This window comes from Felis catus, chromosome F1 (assembly GCF_018350175.1).
Source record: "Felis catus isolate Fca126 chromosome F1, F.catus_Fca126_mat1.0, whole genome shotgun sequence".
Lineage (NCBI taxonomy): Eukaryota > Metazoa > Chordata > Mammalia > Carnivora > Felidae > Felis > Felis catus.
In genome coordinates this window covers 33,066,123-33,083,950 of record NC_058384.1, presented here as the reverse complement: position 1 = coordinate 33,083,950, position 17,828 = coordinate 33,066,123, and the positions used below count along the sequence as shown (strand labels likewise).

The following is a 17,828-nucleotide window of genomic DNA, read 5'->3' as shown; positions in this document are numbered from 1 at the left end:
TTACACCTCACCTGTGAGTGGCGCTGCAAAGTTGGTTTACTTCGACCTCCCTAAATCCTAAATTTGAGACGCTGAATTCCTAGAAGTGGCTGCACAAGTGCTGTCCTGCCCAAGATTTGTCATCTCTAAGCAGGGTGTGAAGGGCATGAGCATTATTCACTCTGAACAAAGGTGTGCCAGGCACGATTCTAGGCGCTGGCGCTCTTACAACGTACAAAATAGACAAAAACCCCACCTTCCCGGAGCTCAAGTTAGAGGAATTCAATTTCCTGACTTCACATAAGAGCAGACATGCAGAGGCTTTTCAATCTGCTCAACAAGAAGAAAGTGTGATTTCGCTGAAGGTTTAACGCTCCTAACCGCCAGCTAAGAATTTCTTGAGAAAGCTCATCTGAGGAAATGGCCCAGACTCCATGCTCCATGGGCGGGACAGATGCAGAAGGAACTGCGGGCTCCTACACCGGACGTTGCACTCCTGGCTCTACCGTGGCGGCGTCTTCAGCCGGTGAAGAGAGGCAACTATGGAGTAAGGATGAGGCCTGCCAGCATGTAGGAACCCCCAGGCTAACACTGGTCCTTAGCTCAGAAGGAGTCAGAAACAGAGACTAGGAACTAATTTGAGGATTTTTCCTTCGCCATATTTATTTTATTTTCCATGGTGGTTTAGCAATACATCTGTAAGATGAAAGGCTTCCTTAGTTCATTCATTTATTCTAACAACAAATACAGTTGACCCTTGAGCAACCCAGGTTTTCGGGGGTGCTGTACACAGGAGATACTCTGTGTATAACTTTTGACTCCCCCAAAACTTTACGAATAGCCTACTATTGACCAGAAGGCTTTCTGATAATAGAAGCAATTAGCACATATTTTTATTATAGCAACATGTATTATATACTGTATTCTTACAATAAAGCTAGAGGAAAAAATGCTAAAAAAATATATGAGAAAATACGTTTATAGTACTCTACTATATCAAAAAACAATCTGAGTATAAATGGGCCTATGCAGTTCAAACTTGTGTTGTTCAAGGATGTTATATTTGAGAACATACTATGTACCAGGCACTGGCAACAAAGTCCAAGACAAACAGTCCCTACTTTCAGCAATTTTGTAATCGAGCAAGACACAAATGCTGAGCAATTACCAGGGAACAGATTATTCTGCAAAAGGAAGTATAGGATGATATGGGAACATAAAACAAGATACCTAATTATATAGGGAAGGAACAGCCCAGATCCAACACGTGCTCCCCCAATTTGCCTATAGTGTTGTGTTTTGTTTGGTTTTGAACTTTGAGCTAACCTGGTTTGGTGGGGTGGACAGTGAACAAAAAGAAGAGCTGGTGACACCATCTAATTCCCTTTCCACTCTTGAGCAACGTGGACACAAGGAAGTAGAACACATTAAGAGTGTGTCGCCACTAAAGGAGATAAAGACTCTCCCAAGAAAGATACACCTCGTATCTATCAATCCATCGGGACCAGAGAAGGAGAACTGAGGGAGATCAGTGGACAGCACTGCACTCTCCCAGCATTGTAAAAACAATAGAAAACATGGAAGAAACCAGGCTGTCTCATGAAGACCACATAGAACCACTCATCCATTCCTCTGACATGTTTGTGAATTTTTTATTACAGTCACATACTGGAAGTTTGATCCTTCTTGGCCCTTCAAAACACAATTTTCAACCCCTTTGCCAGCTCATATTATCTGGACCCCCAGCCAGATGGACAGACTGGCTATTAGTCTCTCCAAGAATAAGGGAAAAGCACTACCCAGATCTAGCAGTTGCCCTCCCAGTTTACCTACAGTGGGTTCTTTTTAACTTTGAGCTGGGCAGGTATAGACAGAGGCAGCCAGACACAAAGACCAAATCCTTCACGTCACCCACTCAACAAAATGATCAAAAAATATAAAGGTTCTATACCTTGCATGTTTTCTAGTTTCTAGAAGCCCAACTTCTGCTCACAGATCAACACCTGACATTTACCCAGATTTCTCTTGGTCATACTTTAGTAACAGCAGATCCCACTAGGTCCCTTAGAGACCCTAAAACCACAGCTTTAGCATTCTAAATAAGTCCCACTGCCACCTGTGACTGAATTGAGCCTAAGGCTTTTGAAGCTGCCTGACTTTTCAGCTAGCCCAACTTCAGTAGCAAATGGGGGATGGCATGGTTTAAGTGCAGCACACTAGACAGGGGTTTTCTTATTATGGCCTGGCATGGATAGGCATCAGTATTCAAGAGGGTTAGGGGCCTGCAACCAGAGAGTAACATCTTGTTCTCCATTTAGGTTTTAGAGTTTCAATTATGCTTGTCTTAAAAAAAAAAAAAAAAAAAAAAAAAAAAAAAGGTTGGGGGGTAGGACAGAGAGGTCAGGGATGGAGCAAAAGTTAACAGAAAAGACCAGTCTGTGGCAGCTATAGTTGCAGTGTTCTACACCATTCTTCACCTGAGTCCTTCACGCCCAGCCACCTCCACAAGAAGGGAGACAAGCAGGTTTGGGCCAGGTGAGCCTTTTGCAGAAGAGCACAGCCTAGTCCTCCTTCACTTTGGCCTTAAAACTGAATACCCCATTTTTCCAACAGCAAAAAATCCAAAGGGTAGTAAAATTGTAAAAGTTTCCAAACAAGAACGAAGTGTCCCTGTTGTAGTCACGAGTTTGTCCTACACGGCCCAGCGCACTCCCAGGTCTTCCTCAAAGAAAAAAAGGAAAAAGAGCTCTATCTTTTCTGAAGAGTACCACTGAGTCATATACTCTTATCTACACCCGCCCCTGCACACCCCCCCCCCCACAGTGTTATTTGAGTGGTGGCAAGGTAGATACCGGACAACCAATTCTGCACAATCCCTAGGCCTTCTGTTGACAGATTCCCTTTAGAAGCTCAGTTTATGAGGCTTTACTCCACAGACCAGGTGACTTTCAGACTTTGGCACATATTTCTATTTAGATATCAAGCTTGGTTCCTAAGCAACTAGCCAGTTCCCCTCCCTCTCTCTTACCCCGTCAGGGAGCCAAGCTTACTATACTAGCAGAACAGGTCAAACGGTGATCAATCTTGGACAAATCAGTGCTTGAGGGAACTTTAATAAAAGGAAAAAAAATAGTGCTAGAACAATGCAGAAGGGTTCTGTTCCAGGCAGTTTTTTTGCCTTGTACACGTAGAATGAAGTCATGAGGCCAGAGTTTTAAAGCTGGCATTGTTTCAGGCATTGTTCACCCCTTCATTTTACAGTAATGAATCTGAAGCCTAGAGGTTAAATAACTCGGTAGTTCAAGGTCATACCACTGAAGCAGAGGTGCAGCTAGAAGGCTGGTGTCCAAACTCCCAGGTCAAATCTCCTACTACATTACACTAACATGGGGAGGTTTAAAAAAGAAAGGGGGGATATGAAGGGTGATTTTTCCATAAATTAAATCAACTTTAAAAGTCAAGCGTATGTGGAGAGTTGGAGACCATTGTAAGATCGTAAGAAAGGAGAGGTTTAAGAGCTGGTTAAATCTGAATAAAAAATATCCATATGTACAATACTGTAAAAAAAAAAAAAGATGTCATTCATGATTACTGGGCTGGCAGGGCAGTGGGTAGTTGCATGCTGGGGGTAGGCTGCATGGGCTGCCAGCTTTCCTGGGTTTGGAGGATGCGGTACAGCTGTTTCAGCTGAGCAACGATGTTATCTTTGATGTCCGGAGTTGAGATCTGCAGGCGGACACTGCCACTGTCAAAGGACCGTGTAAAATCACCAGAAAACATCTCGTAGATCATCCGAGCTACCACCGGAATGACCTGTTCAGGACACAGAGCACACAATTATCTGGTGAAGAAAAGGAATTTTTAAATAGCAGGAGGGGGCGCCTGGGTGGCTCAATCAATTAAGCGTCCAACTCTTGATTTTGGCTCAGGTCATGATCTTGCAGTTTGTGAGTTCGAGCCCCACATCGGGCTCTGTACTGACGGTGCAAATCCTGCTTGGGATTCTCTCTCTCCTCCTCTCTCTCTGCCCCTCCCCCCCTCCCCCTCGTCAAAAATAAATAAATAAAATTAAATAAACAGATAAATGGCAGGAGGGACTCAAGATCTAAGGAAGGACCAGGGAGGCCCTGGAGAAGTCCCAACTCTAATGTCTAGATAAGGGTACGCCTCTGAACCATCCTGCCAAAATTCACTCTAGAAGATTAAAAAAAAACCTGTATGTATCATCACACTACATGCCTAAGCAAACAGCTGCTTATTTAGCAAGACTTTTACCCACATTTCCTCTGTCGCCTTTTTGTACAAATCCAGGGACCAAACGCAAGTGGTCTTGCTGCCACTTATTAGAATAAAGTTACATTCTTAAAAGGAACTCAGAAGGTTTTTCTAAGGGGCACCTGGGTGGCTCAGTCAGTTGAGCCTCTGACTTTGACTTAAGTCATGATCTCATGGTTCGTGAGTCCAAGTCCCATGTCAGGCTCTATGCTGACAGCTCAGAGCCTGGAGCCTGCTTCAGATTCTGTGTCTCCCTCTATCTCTGTCCCTCCCCTCTTCTCTCTTTCTCTCTCAAAAATAAATAAACATTAAAAAAATTAAAAAAAAAAAAAGGTTTTTCTAAAAGAGATGGAAAGGATTATATCCTTCCCAGCAAGATTCTGATGTCAGTGAGGGAATGAAAGAGAAGATCTTCACTAAATCAGTCACCCACTTTGAGGACCTTGTATTCTCCAGCTTGGCCCTGCTTTAATAGGACCTACTTGGTTCTTGCAATAAACAAAGCTTGAGTCGGCTACTCTATCTGATGGGATTAAAACCCACGTAAGCTGATGGACCTTTGCTCAGCACAACCCTAGTCTTAGGGGCTAAAGCACTGGTGAAAAGGCAAAGAGTTGTTGACACATCCTTATCTCCTCACCTGAACCAAGATGAGTTTCCTTTCCAGGGGCTTCCCATCTGGCCATTCTTCCCCAAAGCATAAATAGATCTCAAATGGCGGCTGCTTCTCTATCTGTCCTTTCTGGTGGGCAATGAGATCTGTAGAAGGTGGAAGAGCAAGTTTGGTGTACTGGGTCATTTCATATCCACTCAGTTAATACCATATTTTATGCTGTCCAATATGGTGACCACTAGCCACATGTGGCTATTAAATTTAAATTAATTAAAATCAAATAGTTCTTTAGTCATATGAGTCACATATGCTCAATGGCCCCATGTGGGCTATAGTGGAAAGACAAATATACAACATTATCATTTCAGAGGGTTCTGTTGGACGTCACTGAACGAGACCTGAGGTTCAAATTATATTGTAAAATCCACATTTCAGTATTCTCCCTAAATTTGTCTGCTTGAGTTTGCCACTCAGATGTTTCCCAAATGAGAAGAGTATATCTTTTGCTGATTATGATGATGTCACCTTCCAAAGTTAAGGATAAGCTGGTGGCATTTGGTGGTAATGACAAGGCTGTCTCCCTCTTCTGCTATTAAAACAGCCACAACCAACCTAAAAATAGCTTCCAAGTACATAGCTTTGGAGTGGAAAGCCCTTCTTTGTTGCCCAGGTCACTTTCAGTTTTCAGCACTAAAGTTCCCTTGACTTCCTCCAGAAGTTGTTTTTAATTAAGATCTTTGCAGATCCAAGAAGGGTGTGGGGAAGGCAAGGAGGAAAACCTTCCAGGGAACAGTGCCCAACCATCAACCTTCTGAAAAACGACTTACCACTGAGGAATGTTTCCAGACAGAATAGTTTGACCTTCTTTTGTCTCTCAATCAGGTTGGGGGCAACAGGTGATGGGGCACATGGCCCAGACCAGTACACCTTGCACTGGCACAGCCTGATGGCATAAATGGCATGACCGCTGACCTCTAGGATCAGTCCTCTGTCCATGACATCTAGCAGTTTACTGGTGAACAGCTTCTGCTTCTCATTGGTGATGTGCTCTGGACCTGGGAACTTGACCTGCTCCAGGCTGACAGGACCGAAGAGCTCCTCTTGGTCAGGCATGGGACCCAGGTCCCCATAGAAGAGCCGGCAGCCCTGGGGGTTGCTCACCGTCATGGTCTGCCCATATTCCTTCCCACGGTACTGAAACTTGATGTCCAGGTCAGTCACTGCAAGGTGAGAGAGGACAGTGAGAGTCCTGCTCTGCTGCTCGGCCTGTCTATCCTTGAGACTCATACAAGTCCATCAAGATCAGGCCAGTTTTCAACCAGCATTCAGGAAGGTCACTGCCATAGTTATCCTTCCTGTAATAAAGGGAGACATCAACCTATTCCTCGAATATTCAGTCAAAAGGCTGCCTTAAAGCAGACAGTTCAAGGTCCATGTATATGATCTCTGTTTAATCATCACACCCTAAGGGCTAGAATTTCTCCAGGCAGACTTCTGGGGCCAGTCTCCTCACTTATACTGACTAAGTCTTCACATCAGTAAGCATTGGAAAGAGCTAAAAACCAAAGTATCTGGTTTGTGTCACATTTTTGGCTCATTTTAAAAGAAATTATCCCAGAGGAATAATAAAAAATACCAATCCGTCTTCTGAAAACATATGAGCACACTCTGTGGATCTGTTCTAACAATTTATCATAAAAGGACACAGTTCACAGCAAAGTAAATTTTCACTCATCAAACCTCCATTGAACCTTATAGATCTTATCAAAGATATTAGCCTCTTGGACAAAATGCTAGCACCTGCATCCCCACCCCCCACCCCATCCCCACTACCACCACGTACACTGTGAAAGGGAGATGGGACAATGACATTGATTCTTCATTGAGATCAATTTGTGTTCAATTCAGAAACATTTTCTCCCACTCAGCAGCCCCTCAAATTCTAAGAGCCTTCTTTATTGAATCCATGTTAATTCATCTTCTTATCCCACAACTGGCCTTGTCCCCAGATCTCCTAGCCAAACTGATTAACCTAGGCTTTCTACCCACCTAAGAGGTGAGTAGCCTAGAGCTGCAATGAATCAGAGCACTCCCATGGGCAAGTAGATATGAACTAATGTTTCTTTACTTCTTCCCTGGTGACTCATCGGCCAGCCAGGAACCAGACAGAGGCTGCCTGGAGGATAGGTAGCTACTCTATACATGGCAAATAAGTGGAAGCAGAAGGTGGGGCAGGGAAGGGACTATAACAGGAGCTAAAGACCCAACTAGAAAGATCAAGGCTCACTTACTGGGGAGAGAGCTGATCCACAGCTCTGGAGAGCTATAGAAAGGCTGTATGGGTGCCTGGGGTACTTCCATTTCCAGAGGTTCAGTTTTAGGCCACACTGCTTCAGGGCTGCAGTTACCCACACTGCAGTTGCCCACACTGGCTGGTGCCATGGGAGAACCTAGAACAGAAGGATGCGGGTGAGCAGGCAGGGGTACCACATACGTACATCACTGGACTATAACTTGGCGTGGCAGCGACCCATCAATGAATGATTCCCACAACTAACATGATAATAAGGTTCCCCTCCTTCTTCTGCTTCCTAATCGTATTAGTTCTCCCATAAACTCATCGTTCAGAAAACCTGCATTTGTTGACGATTAACAGACATGTGAGTCTTCTCTGGGGTTAAATTAGAATGGGCATGAGTGAGAGGCTCCCTGTTGCAGATTTCAACCCCAGCAATTAAGTAGGAGTTGGCTGTCTTCAATAAAATGAACTCAACTGAATTAATTGATTAGTTTTCAGTGTATAGAAATTCCATTAAAAACAAACAAATACTTTTAGATACACAAAACATCTGAAAGGATACCCCAAAACCTGAAAGGATCTCTTTCCTCCAGGGAAGCTGAGCAGGAGGTTCAGAGACAGAAAGGAGGGAAAGCCTTTTAACTGATTACCTTTGTAATAATCAATAAATTGATTCATTTGTACCATCATGAATTTTAAACCACGTAAGACCACTATTTATTCAAAAGCATCTAATCAAAGCTTTTTAAGAAAGATAGTGAAACACCCATCCTATTTTCCTGCTCTTGTCAGAGTTGACTCACTCCAAAGTCTACAGATTTCTCCTCCTAGCCTCACCTCTTAGGCATCTATCCTTCAACAATTCTTCCTCTGCCCCAACAGCTCTGAAATCATAGAAGTTAATGTTTCTTTGACCCTTTGTGCACAAGCCTGGTTAAATCTATGTACCCATTTTACTTTTTTGTTTTTAACAGACGTCCCACATCTTCCCAAAAAGGATCCAAGGCAGCCCGTTACATAAGGCCACACAACTTTAGTTTAGTAAAATATGAGCAGAAATAGGAAATCAAGATCCTGGAAATGGGTTGCATCCTTTTCAGGGGTAAGAATAATAGAATAAGTCAGTCAAGGATTTGGGAAAGGATCTCACATCTCCAGGCATGCAACTCAAATCACTAAGTGGGAATGTAGCACGTGGCAAAACGGACCATGAAAAAGCTCAATGATATTTTTCTTTACGCATCACTTGGTTGTAAAGATATAAATGGCAGATGGCAGGTTAAGTGAAGGAGGGCAAGTGAACAGACAATAAGGGTTGTTTCTTGATTCTCAAAGGCAAGGGAATCACCTAGAGTAGGGTACTCCAAAAGAGCAAAGGAATCATCTCTATATATTAAATTCTCTAAATGGCACAAGTATCTCATTTGATCTGTAGCAGCCAGATGGAATTAGAAAGGCAGTGACAAGCTTCTGAACTAAATGCATAGCATTTGCTCCTAGTCAAATGGACAGTCCAAGTGAAGATGCTGAAAAGCAATTCACCTCGTGTTTGAGCTTCTTCAGAATGTGCAGTGGCAGAGTCACGACCTACCTTGTCACAGTGACCTTCCAATCTCTCATTTTTCCTGGGAAGCTGAATTCAAAAAGTCCATAAAGGAAGCAAAAAATCTCCTGCAGATAAATTCTATCAAAGCCTAGTATTAAGAGATGTAGAAACCACAAGATTCTCATGATATAGCCCTAGCAAAGTAGACCCTGTTAAGAAAGTGACACAAAATTCATACCAAGAGAAATAGTGAAAGAGTTTGCCTACAATTCATAAAAATGGTATCTGCTGCACTTGGCCTTAAGGAAAATTAGTGAAATTTATAACTGATGTGTTTGTATATGGGATTGAGAACGAATTTGAATTTTTAATTTCTCTGAATTATGTGTAAGATTCAGATGTTCTCTAGGCCTGGAAGCCACCCTCTGGGATAACTGGGCCAGCAGTTTCTTTGTCTATGACCCCTACTTGCTAATGGACCAGCAGCTTGGCCACAGGACCTGGTCACTGCTCCCAGTGCCATGGGGGCCGAGGGGTCAGCAGTTGCAAAGGCAAAGCCTCTTCCATCCTCCTCACTCTTCTGTACCACCTATCACCCCCACTCACCATTGATGTTCAGGAAGGGGAAGGTGTCCTGGATGGGAACATGGTGCTGTGACTGGTCAAGCTCATCTTCCTCCTCTTCTTCATCTACATCATTATCCTTCTCATCCCAAGGAGCAGATCCAGTGGATCCTACCCGAGAAACAGACACACAAGCCAAGTGAGCCACTCAGGTTGCACCACCATCCTTGCTGCTGATCCACTGTACATATTAGGTACTGTTAGTACAGAGGTTCCCCGGGTTCAGTGTGCTCCCTCCACATCCTAGCCAAAAAGAATGGGAACCAAAGCTGTATTAACCTCTGGCTCCAACTCCTATTGAGCCCTAACATGAGCTCTCTTCCCCTCCCCTACTTAGGACCTGCACGCCCTACTCCCCTTTCCTAGAAATCTCTTAATTCCTACTTTTGCTACACATTAGCATCGCTTTTAAGGACTCAAGAACACTAACTTCTCTCCTTTAAGCTTAAAGTGAGGACAGATGCTTCCCTCTTGGCAGGGGCTCACTAGATTCATTGGAGGACAAGTCTAAATTGTCTGGCCTTTAGTTGGTACTTGCCAGGCATTGGGTAAACAGGAGGATCAGGTGATATTCGCTTAGAAAAAGTATCCTACAAATTAAATAATCACTCATCCAACATTTACAGAGAACTTAATAGCTTTTAAATGTCATGTCAGTTGAGTCTTAACAATAGTCTTTGAAGTAGGCAGGAACGATGAGAACCCAGATTTTACCATTGAAGAAACTGAGGCTCAAAGTTCATATGACTTGATTCGATGTTTCACAAGGAGCAAAGTGATAAGAGCCAGGTTCAGAACTCAAACCTTCTAAGGTTTAATTCCTCTATCTTCAAAACTACTTGACCTCTCCTCTCAGTGGTGAGTCCCAAAGGAAGCTCTTCCTACAGTAGGAATCTACATAGCCTCTATATTCTAATGCTTTAAGCAGTCAGGCTAGTGAGTATTCCCCTAAGTGAACAAGAAGATTTTGTTGTCTTTACATCTTTTGTTCTCTGGGTCCTTCTTAGGGAAAGGCCTTCTTGCTTTACCAATCTTAAACTTTGTAAGAGATTTTCAAGTCAACTATCTCTTTTTTATTTAAGTTTTTTAAATGTTTATTTATTTTTGAGAGAGACAGAGCACAAGCAGGAGAGGGGCAGAGAGAGAGGAAGACACAGAATCAGAAGCCGGCTCCAGGCTCTGAGCTGTCAGCACAGAGCCCGACACAGGGCTTGAACTCATGAGCCATGAGATCGTGACCCGAGCTGAAGTCCAACGCTTAACCCGACTGAGCCACCCAGGCGCCCCCAACTATCTCCTTAAGAGCCTAGCCCAGAACCTGGTTCACTATCCCCCCGTCTCCCCAGCAGCTGGGGCCTCACCTGGGTTAATGATTGACCCCTGAGGCTGGGGGATGTCACACACTTGATATATCTTCACTGGGTTCATGGGCACTTCCTTGGTGCCATCATACATCAGGTTGAATTCCCTGCTCTTGTTGAGAGCACAGCGGAGCTGGGCCTTCCATTTAGCCGGGTCAGGGTCATCCACTCCTTCCTGGTACTTCCCAGTCTCCACAGCCCAGGCCTGAAGAATAGGAAACTGTAGTGAATGCCTGCTGTTGCCCAGTACAAAGTGTACTCACCCTCTCCCATACAGACACACATGCACACACACCCCTGCCTTGCTGCCCCACCATCCCAATCCCAATTTAGAGAGCCTGCAGCAGGAAACACCACCCTCAGGACCAGGCAAAGCAGGGCCTGAGGGAAATTAAGCCATAAGTAAACATAATCTTTTGAAAGGAGGAGCCTCATCTTAAGTGTTGATGCCAGCACCACCTGTCAAGAGTGGCTGTAACGAGGGTTGAAAATAAAGAAAAGTCTGGAAAAAAATACAATTCACTCTTGAACACTATAGGGGTCAGGAATACTGACCCCTTGCACAGTCAAAACTCCACATACATTTTTAATTTTTTTTTTTTATTTATTTTGAAAAAGAGATAGAGAGCGAGTGGGGAAGGGGGCAGAGAGAGAGAGAGAGAGAGAGAGAGAGACAGACAGACAGACACACAGACAGACAGAATCCCAAGCAGGCTCTGCACTGTCAGTGCAGAGCCCAGTGAAGGGCTCAAACTCATGAACCATGAGACCATGATCTGAGCCGAAATCAAGTCAGACACTTAACCGACTCAGCCACCCAGGTGCCCCAAAAATCCACACATATAATTTTTGACTTCCCAAAACTTAACTACTACTAGCCTCCTGTTGACCAGAAGCCTTACTGGTAACAGTCGATTAACACATATTTTGTATATCATATGCTGTATTACAATGAAATAAGCTAGAGAAAAGACATGCTAGTAAGAAAATCATAAGAAAAATACACAGTACTATATTTGTCAAAAAAAATCCGCATATAAGTGGACCTGCACAGTTCAAACCCATATTGTTCAAACGTCAACTGTATACACCAAAATGCTAGTGGTAACTTTGGATAGCAGGATTTCAGGTAAATTTTTTTGGCTTATTTGTTTTGACATTAATTACTTACAAGACAGAAGGAGACGGCATGTGATATGAAGAGTTTGGCCTTGCTGTTCCCTCCCCCCTACATCCCTCAATCTGATGCTTAAATAATTGTAGAAAACAAGTACCTTTAGGAATAAGAGCCTGCAGGAGGACAGGAAGCACACTCTGGGAGTTCAGCTGAACACTGAGGGCCTCATTCAGCTGACCCCATGTCCTAGTAAACCCCCACCCCCTGCCCTTCCCTAGTTCCTCAAAGTCCCACTTCACTGGAAATACTTTGCTGCAAACACCAGGGGCTGGTGGCATGAGCTAAAACCACTTTGGCTCCTCCACTCTGGTTTTCAGTTTCCAGGTCCAATGGCATGTCTGTTTCCACTCACGGGATATCCACTCTCCCCGGCTGCTAATACAGTCTCAGATCTCTATGCTTTCTTCAGGACATCACGTTCTGATGCAGAGAAGGGGGATGTCATTAGCAGAGTAGTCAAGATCAGGAAGCACACACCAACTTGTTCAAGTGGACAGGGCACACGTCCAGTCCCAACTCTCTGCCTCTGCTTCTGACCTCAAGCTGAAATGGAAATGTCCTGCCCCATCCTTTGAGATCTCTGATCTCCCTCAGTCCCTCCCTGCAGAACCTGACCATCACGAGGAAGTTTCTTCCAAAACTAATTTAAATCCTTATCTTCTAATTCCAGCTCACTTCTTACCATTTCCTCAGGCTTGGGGGCACCTGCATTTGTTTCGCACTATAGGATGAAGAGGTCTGCCCTAGGTGGCTGCACTGGCACCATTCCATACAGCTCCCCACAGGGGATTTCAACTTCATTGATCCCTAGGGTCTGGGAAGCACATCTCCAGTTGTGCCTGACTGCTGCCTTGCCACATTTACCTTTCCGTTTATTTGATCCCCTGTACCCTCTCCCACTCTGGCCCCACCCAGCTGGCGTGGACTGTGCTGACTTTGGCATGGGTCTTCAAGTTTCTGTGGCTCCCTAAATCCCTGCCCCTCCATGGAGAGCAGCCAGACTAACCCAGAAGCACTGCCCCAGCCTTACTGCTCACAACACAGACATTCCTCCTCAGGACCCACTCAGAAGGTTCAGAGGGCCAGGGCTGATGCAGCAGAACACAGTACCAGACACATGGCATTCACTGGGATTTATAAACATGACTTACTCAAACCCATTCTGAGTCTTGCTTCTGACACTCAGGTCACTGTGGAGGTCCCTATTCCCCTTCCAGAAATGGAAGTAACCTCTGTATTTTGATGGTAATTCACTATTTCTCCCCATACGTTATTTCACTCAATTCTCATGACAATCCTCTGAGGCAGGCAAGACTGGTTTCGTCTCCATTTTACCAAAGGGGAAGCTAAAACCCAAAGAGACTATGTGACTTGTTCAAGACCATATGTGCAATTGATAGTAGTAGGATTTGAAATCAGATCTTCCAATTCCTGGCCAGAATGAGGTAGTATGATAATGGGGGAGCAGATAGGCTTGGGTTCAAATCCAGGCCACACCCATTACTGGATGTGTGATTCTGGCAAATTATTTAATCACCCTGAGACTCAGCCTCTGCATCTACAACATAAGAGGAATACCCCCCCTTACAGAGTTCCTGAGAATTAAGTGAGATAATGGACACCCATTTAATGCTAGCACCCCGCTACTTCCCCCTCCCCCCACACAACCTGCCCAAGACCTGTCAGAGCTTGGGATGGGTGAAAGCACTCTCACTCTTCTCCTGACTTAAAGGCCCTCCCTGACTATTCCACAAGCAGAGATCCAGATATAAATAAGACAAGCTTCCTGCAGCCACTTTTTTCTCAAGCCCGAAGCACACAGATTGCTCTCGTGAATAGGGCTTTCAGGAACCAGCCTCTTCCCCCATGGCCAGCTACCCCCAGCCACCAACTGCAAATCCAGTTTCAGACCAAGGCCACAACCACAAGTCAGCTGGGCCAGGGCAGGTCAATTCCTCCCTCCATGCCAACTCCAGCAATTGGTACTGGTTTCAAGATGTCTTCCCTACCATTTTCATACCGTTATTTAATTGGTAAATTAAAAGTGCTCCTTTACTTTCTTTCTAAGTGCTCTCGGACCAATTTTCTCTCCACTACCTGGGTCTATACCTGATATAACTGAGTTGGGAAACATCTCTCAGATGGCTCTCCTTTGAGGGGCGAGCCCACCTTTTCTGATCCAATCTCAGCAAGAACTTGGGGTGTCACTCTTGAGGGGCCCAGCGTAAGGACCGGATTTCCTTCTGACTTCCAGCTTAGAGAGGGAAGAAGAGGCTAAACTCACTTCTCTGTGACTTGGAGAGGCAGGAACTTAAGCCAGCAGCTGACACAGAAGACTGGCCAGCACAGAGCAGTTGGTCCGGAGCAGAGGCACAGGCTCCAGAGTTACAAACAACATAACACTCCTTCCCACAACCAGCTTCCCACCTACGTCTGTCTTAAGTCAAGCTTTGGCTTCACGAGATTTTGTAAAATGCCAGTGATTAAATCTGGTTTCCAGTTAAGTAAAACAATTCTCATATTAGGTATTTTTTATTTAAGAAAACATATTTGTAGAATAAAAGCTTGCACTATATCATCTCTCATTTTTAAGCAGAGGTGATGGGTTGGGTAAGGGATTTTAATACCAAAAGAAAAACTTGCAAAGAACCCTCTACACCCATCCTACGGTCTATGTTAGGAGCCTGCTAACACTCAGTAGTTCTGTCCTGGGTTGGAGAGCTGTCCCTGGCCCAAGCACCTCTCTCCATAGCAAGAACCCTGAGTGAATGAAGAACAAGAGTTATTTGCTGACCCTGGGAGCTTTTGGAACAACCCCATCAGTCCAATCATTTGTAGTTTAGCCAACTGCACCTGGGATCTTTTGGGATGTGAGTCGAGCTCCTTCGACCAATGGGAAAGAATAAACGGCCTCAAACATTATGGACATGCCCCAGCAGGAGAAATTACTACGCCTAAGTTTGGGCACCCCCTTCATAAACATTCTCTCTGATGCAGGAGCATTTGGATCTAGTGTATCCCCATGCCAAAATAGAAAACAGAACAACCAAAAACATCCACATAGGTCTGACAGAACCGGTCCGATGGTAGAAGAAGTCCTTTACCTTGAAAATGGTATTTTCCTCCTCTTGTTGGGGGCTATGCCGGGTGGCATGTTTCCAGGGAATCTGGAAGCGCTTGGAGTCCCTGTGTAGCCAGATGAGCCCAGGGTACAGGCCACTATCCACCTGGGCCACCAGCCAGGGCTTCAGCCGAACTCTGCGGGGGTGGAGGGCCATGATCTGGGTGGAGGGGTAAAGAGTAGAGAGCGCAGGAGAATTAGGCCAGTCTCTGGGAACTTTTCCCAGCCACTGTTCCCGTATGATAGAGCTACAGTTTCATTAGATTACAGCAAAGAAACTAAATATGGGAATACACTGTGCCAGGTAAGGAAGAAAAGAAAAGAGGTTAAAAGGTCCTTTTGATTCTTATTCCAAAGCCATTTATGCTTCATGTTCTAGCCAAATCAGACTTATCATGTAAGTGGATCACATTTCTTCTATTTAAATCCTGAAGCAGAAAAAGAAAAAAGATGATGTCATCCCTGCTGGAACACAGTCCTTCCTGAAGAACCAAGGGCTCTTGGAATTGCTCTTTTCAATCTCATCTCAGGAAAAGGAAGAAAAAAAGGTACGGAAACAGCAAAGATACAGGGTAAGAATTTGAAGCACACTCTCTTTTTCAACAAGAGAACTAAAGGCGAGTGGGGAATATTTTAGGAAGAAATGACCCCATTGTGGTGAGAGAGAAGTAGACAAGGGGCAGGTCCTGGTTCCAACATCCTCACTTACAGAGATGAGCAGGCAGTGTCTCCACGGGGTTCTGAAGAGCTGGACCTCAGGTCAGCTTCCTTTTCTCTGGACCACCCAAAGAGTCTGGAGCAAGAAAAAAGGGGTCTGAGTTGGTTATCAACAGGACAATCCAGTGGCTGGGAGAATACTAGGGAACATGGGAGGCAAAGGCTCTGAGGACCCTTTCTTGCACCTGAGTCCAGAAAAGTCCAAGAGCCCTAGAATAATCAAATGCTACAGTTCCTAAACTTAGGCTGCTAACCACAATCATAAGACAGGCTCTGTTCTGCTCAGGCAGCCTCCTCCACCTGGGTCTGTTTGTCTCCACACGAAGGCTAGAGTGACCTCTTTGGTTGCAGGAGCTGGCCTGGGTAAAGTCTGCGATTGATTCTCATAAAAATACACGGGCACAGCAGATAACATTCGGCAGCAGCCAGCACTCACAGCAGGAAACAGAGGCCTGCCCAGATTGGGTGTCTTTGGGAAAGACTAGTCAGTCACTAGAGACCTGTTTGCTTGGGATGTTGTGTTTAGATTTTTTGGGTGTTCTCATCTTACTTTGTTTTTACTTCAGGTGAAAAAGGGAGGCCTGCAAAATAGCGTTCACTCAACAAATATGTGTTCATCAGCTACTGTGTGTCCAGCACTATGTCCGTTAAAAAGCACATAGTTTTCCTCAGACTCCCTGAAGAAACCCACATTGGAAGTGCTCAAGCCCCACAGTGGCCTGAGGAAAGGAAGATAAATAAGTCACCTTCACACCCAGGAAGATCCCCACCTGGATCACAGTTCAGAAACCAAACCAGTTGAGTCAGCTGAAGGCTCCCACTCAGAGGAGCTTAGCTGAGGGGGTGGCCTCAGCCACCACTTCCTTCCCCAGCCAGACACCCAACAAACAGGGAAAACCCAAACCAACTCAGCTTCTGGCACTTTAAGAGCAAGGCAGGACCTGCTCTCACCTGAGCCTTCTGACCCAATTAACAAGTCCTGCAACTGAAACCTTCCCCCTGGGAGCACAGCTCACAGTGGGCAGGCAAGGTTGGCATGCAGTATTCAACTGTCCCCCGCCCCATCCCCATGTTGTTGGCCATGGTTTTGGAAGGGCAGCAAGTCAAGCCACCAAACCGTGGAGAACATTTACCTTATAAGGAGTAGAGAATGCATATTCTCCTAAGGGCAAGTTCTACCTTCTCCTCCTCAGTCCCAGGCTACTGGAAAGGGGATGGGGCAAGGAAAGGACGAATAGGGACATGGACGACACGTTGGTCAACCCTGCAAGGAACTTTTGCAGTACCAGTAAATGCTGGGTCTATGCTTGTCAGACATGTGAAATCTCCGTCTGGATGGACTTTGAAGACAAGGGCTTATCCTAGCTGATTGACAGCTCATCAAGAAAAAATTAAAGCAACGGAGCCAACATGGGGAACTGCACATAGTGATAGTGAAGGAGAAGCAGCCACCCATAGAGATGGATTGTTAAGATCTAGAGTCCTGGGTTCTCAACATTCTCTCAAGATGGCACCACACATGAGCAACCCCGCCCCAGCCTGCCTTCCTCCATGCCCCACCTCCCTCACTGCTAACCCTCTCCACCTTCTGGAAGTCAGCCAAGATTTCCCTTACCTGCCACCCAGTAACTAAGACTCTAAAAACTGGCAGAGAAGGAAAAGCTGGAAGCAACCAAAATAACAGAGGAAAATGGCTAATTCATAGGCTGCAATATTAAGCAGTCATTAACAACGGGACGTCTGAAGAATTTTTATTGGATCTGGGGAAATGTTTACAACATGAAGTTAAGGGAGAAAATACAGCATACAATATTGGCTGTAGACTAGTATCTTCACCTTGTAACTAACATGCACTTGGGTACTTAGGCACATACACACATAATTTAAAAAAGGAAAAGATAATACATCAATGTAACAAGATATTCACAATGGTTACCTGGTGATGGGATTATGAGTGAATTTTATACTTGCTCATATACTTGTGTATATGATTCACATTTTCCTACAATGACATGTTTCAATTTATGATAACAATAATAAAAAAGCTACAAGTAATATTTTTTCAACCAAAAAAAAATATTAGCTTAGGAAGCTAAGACATTTCTTGGCCCCTGGA

General features: G+C 44.7%; 1 protein-coding gene across 5 annotated transcripts in view; it reads right to left on the bottom strand.

Moving 5' to 3' along the window:
- The window catches only part of IRF6 (interferon regulatory factor 6), a 55,327-nt gene that overhangs the window by 15,082 nt on the left and 22,417 nt on the right, over positions 1-17,828 (bottom strand). For 3 of the 5 annotated variants that reach the window (XM_045049141.1, XM_019821870.2, XM_019821871.3), the window contains exons 2-9: positions 15,705-15,788; positions 14,979-15,155; positions 10,698-10,902; positions 9,319-9,447; positions 7,159-7,317; positions 5,695-6,087; positions 4,895-5,013; positions 3,572-3,792 (exon numbers count right to left, since the gene is read on the bottom strand). In XM_045049141.1, coding sequence (XP_044905076.1) covers positions 3,572-3,792; positions 4,895-5,013; positions 5,695-6,087; positions 7,159-7,317; positions 9,319-9,447; positions 10,698-10,902; positions 14,979-15,152 — 1,400 coding nt within the window. In that variant the 5' untranslated portion in view covers positions 15,153-15,155; positions 15,705-15,788. Of the gene's footprint in view, positions 1-613; positions 3,793-4,894; positions 5,014-5,694; positions 6,088-7,158; positions 7,318-9,318; positions 9,448-10,697; positions 10,903-14,978; positions 15,156-15,704; positions 15,789-15,897; positions 15,933-17,828 lie in introns of those variants that run through there. The other 2 variants (XM_045049142.1, XM_003999329.5) reach the window with 2 other exon arrangements.